The sequence below is a fragment of the Pygoscelis adeliae genome, unplaced genomic scaffold (assembly GCF_000699105.1).
Source record: "Pygoscelis adeliae isolate BGI_AS28 unplaced genomic scaffold, ASM69910v1 Scaffold13, whole genome shotgun sequence".
NCBI lineage: Eukaryota > Metazoa > Chordata > Aves > Sphenisciformes > Spheniscidae > Pygoscelis > Pygoscelis adeliae.
In genome coordinates, this window is record NW_008824499.1 from 3,683,371 (window position 1) to 3,687,018 (window position 3,648).

Genomic DNA, 3,648 nt, shown 5'->3' on the forward strand with positions numbered 1-3,648 from the left:
GCTTGGGGGGGGGTGGGCAAGAAGGTGAACCTGAGCAGGAAAGGAGAAGGGGTGGTGGATTGGTGATGACCCATGGAAAAAAAGTCCTTTCTCAGTCCGGCTGAAATTCCTCCCTCCCTCCTTTGAAATGAATTACATTTGTTCAGATTAAAATCCATGCGAGCTGCTTCAAGTAAACGCAGCTTGCTCCTGTGCCGTCCACGGTGATACGCTGAATTTCAGGTTTCAGTATGCGCACATCTGGTGTGTTAAGATAGCGGCAATTAAATCCAGGTGTAAGTGTATCCCTTAGATTCAATGTCTGTCCAGAATAATGGGAAAAATGCAACTGAAGGCCTAATAAAACAGGACTTCTGCTGGGTCTGAACAGCTGGTAGAAGCATCACTCGCGCTGTCTGTTAAAGGGAGGCTTTCTGTGCCTGTGATTTTCCTTTTAGTGCTCCCTTTAATTGCCGTCGTATTTGAGTCATTCTCTCTTCTGTTCGTCTTTTGGATTTTAGCTCTTTGCTAATCTTTATAGCCTTTTTACACATGCTTTATTGACTCTATTACTTGTAGCAAATTCTGCTGCCAATAACGTAGATCGGATCCTATATCAAATGAAGCTGTCATGTCAGCTCCTCTGGCAGGTTGATGTCATTTGTGTTGTGACATAGAATCAGCCCGTGATCTTTTTAAATGTCCATTGTCTAGGCTGGTATATAACTTTGGCCTTGAGGGTTTTTTTTCTCTTGGGTTTTTTTTTCCAGCTTATTTTCCACTTTATCATCCTGGTTTCCACATGCCTTTCATTATATCAGCTACTGCCTGACCTACTGAAGACTGTAAAGCTGGTTTGCCTGCTTTCTTAAGTTGTGGCTTTCTGTAAGGCTTTTGAATCTAATCTTAGCTCGCTATCTTCTTGTTCTGAAATAGCAATTTCCACTTTAAGGATGCTTTAATGCTGGTGTGCATATGCATCCTGTATTACCCGCCTTCTGGCACTGCTGCTAGGAAGCTCAAGTGCATTTTACTTTCTATTGACATTTTAAATGACAGGGGAACTGTAGCTTTGCATTGCAGCACTTGAGATAACTTATTTAGCATCTTGACTAAAACATTCAGCAAGCTGGATTTTTAATGCCTGAACAGCATTTGGGTGTAACAGAAAAGGTGTCGTCATACTTGCTTACTATGTATATGGCATCCTTTTTTATCGTTCTTTATTATTATTATTAAAGCCCATGGAGGCGGAAGAATAGTAAGTTTTGTAGTGAACGCTTCATGGGTTTCTTTTTCCTGGTGATGCTGCATTGTTGTGAAAAAATGATCTTCCAGTCTACTTACTGCTCAGTTGTTTGGCCGACGGTGGTATCTCTAGAATGGGCTGTAGTAATCCCAAATCCGTGATAGATGTTTCTTTAACCAGTTTACAGTGAATAATCCTCTTAATTTCCTTGAATAGCAGCTGGTATTGCTACAACCAGTGCCTAAAACCAAGAACAGCTTATTCAGAAAGCCTTCTGGCCCTGCGAGCAAGGAGGAATTTTCTCCCAGCGGGGGCTGCGTGGGCTAACTTTCACAAGTACAGCACTGCTGAGACACTAACTTCTCCTTTCTCTCTTCTAGATGCAGCAGCTGTTTTATGAAAATTACGAGCAGAACAAAAAAGGCTATATCCGAGACCTGAGGAACAGCAAAATACACAGAGCTATAACGCTGCACCCCAATAAGAACCCCCCGTACCAGTACAGACTTCACAGCTACATGCTGAGCCGCAAGATAGCAGAGCTGCGCCACCGGACTGTACAGCTGCACCGGGAAATTGTCCTGATGAGCAAATACAGCAATACAGAAATCCACAAAGACGACCTGCAGCTGGGGATGCCACCCTCCTTCATGCGATTCCAGCCCCGCCACCGGGAAGAAATCTTGGAGTGGGAGTTTCTTACAGGGAAGTATTTGTATTCGGGTGCCGACGGCCAGCCCCCTCGGAGAGGAATGGACTCTTCTCAGCGTGAAGCGTTGGATGACATTGTTATGCAGGTCATGGAAATGATCAACGCCAACGCTAAGACCCGGGGGAGGATCATAGATTTCAAGGAAATACAGTATGGCTATCGCAGAGTAAATCCAATGTACGGAGCAGAGTACGTTCTTGACTTGCTGCTTCTGTACAAAAAGCATAAGGGGAAGAAGATGACTGTCCCCGTCAGGAGGCACGCGTACTTGCAACAGACATTCAGCAAGATCCAGTTTATGGAGCACGAAGAGATGGACGCCAAAGAGCTGGCCAGCAAAATCAACCAGGATTCTGGATCCCTGTCTTTCCTCTCCAACTCGCTGAAGATGTTTGTTCCCTTCCAGCTCAGCCGATCCAAAGTAGAGAGGAAGGAACTCAAAGACAAGAAGATCAACATCCTGATTCCTCTCTCCGGACGTTTTGACATGTTTGCAAGGTTCATGGGGAATTTTGAAAAGACGTGCCTCATTCCAAACCAGAACGTCAAGCTGGTTGTCCTGCTTTTCAATTCCAACTCCAACCCTGACAAGGCGAAGCAGATCGAGCTGATGAGAGATTACCGCTCCAAATACCCCAAGGCTGACATGCAGGTTTTACCGGTGTCAGGGGAGTTCTCGAGGGCACTGGCTCTGGAAGTCGGATCTTCTCAGTTCCAGAACGAGTCTTTACTTTTCTTCTGTGATGTTGACTTAGTGTTTACCACAGAATTCCTCCAGCGGTGTAGAGCCAATACGGTTTTGGGTCAACAAGTATACTTTCCCATCATTTTTAGCCAGTATGATCCAAAGATTGTTTATAGTGGAAAAGTTCCTAGTGACAATCATTTCGCCTTCACCCAGAAAACAGGTTTCTGGAGGAACTATGGCTTTGGTATTACCTGTATTTACAAAGGTGATCTTCTTCGAGCAGGTGGCTTTGATGTCTCCATCCAAGGTTGGGGCCTTGAAGACGTAGACCTATTTAACAAAGTCATTCAAGCTGGCTTAAAAACTTTCCGAAGCCAAGAAATTGGAGTAGTCCATGTGCATCACCCTGTTTTTTGTGACCCTAATCTTGATCCAAAACAATATAAAATGTGCTTGGGGTCCAAAGCTTCAACTTATGGGTCCACACAACAGCTGGCTGAAATATGGTTTGAAAAAAATGACCCAAATTTTGGGAAAAGCAGCAATACTAATGGCTCAGTGAGGACAGCCTAATGTCCAGCTATGCTGGAAAAGACTTTTTTTTTAATTATCTAATTTATTTTTGGGAAAATGTTTTTTGATAATTCACTTTTAAAAGACCACACAGGATATATTTTAGAAATCATCATTGTTTTCTTACAAAGCGCTCGTTTTGAGAAGAACAAGGCCGCTGGTTTTTTTGTTGTTGTGTTTTTGGTTTTGAACAAAACTGTGATCAATATTTGCCTTCAAACAAAAAAATTGTTTAAGAGTTATCTGATCCGATCAGCGGAAATCTGACTCGAGTTAGAATTTCCTTATGAACAAAAGATTGTTTCCTACCTTTTCCGTTGCTGTCTTCGTTGCTGGGATTCTGTAAATTGGGACCTGAGCGTGCAAGCCAAGTGACAAAACAGCGTATCTAAATGTTTTGTTGTGACTGCTACCGTGCAAAGATTCTGCTTCTTCTGTTAAGGATAG

The 3,648-nt window shown here is 43.3% G+C and overlaps 1 protein-coding gene across 1 annotated transcript in view; it reads left to right on the top strand.

Annotated features, from left to right (window-relative positions):
• The window catches only part of CHSY1 (chondroitin sulfate synthase 1), an 86,729-nt gene extending 83,332 nt beyond the window's left edge, over nt 1-3,397 (top strand). The window contains exon 3 of the mRNA XM_009321540.1: nt 1,609-3,397. Coding sequence (XP_009319815.1) covers nt 1,609-3,201 — 1,593 coding nt within the window. The 3' untranslated portion in view covers nt 3,202-3,397. The remainder of the gene's footprint in view (nt 1-1,608) is intronic.
• Nucleotides 3,398-3,648: the final 251 nt, after the last annotated feature.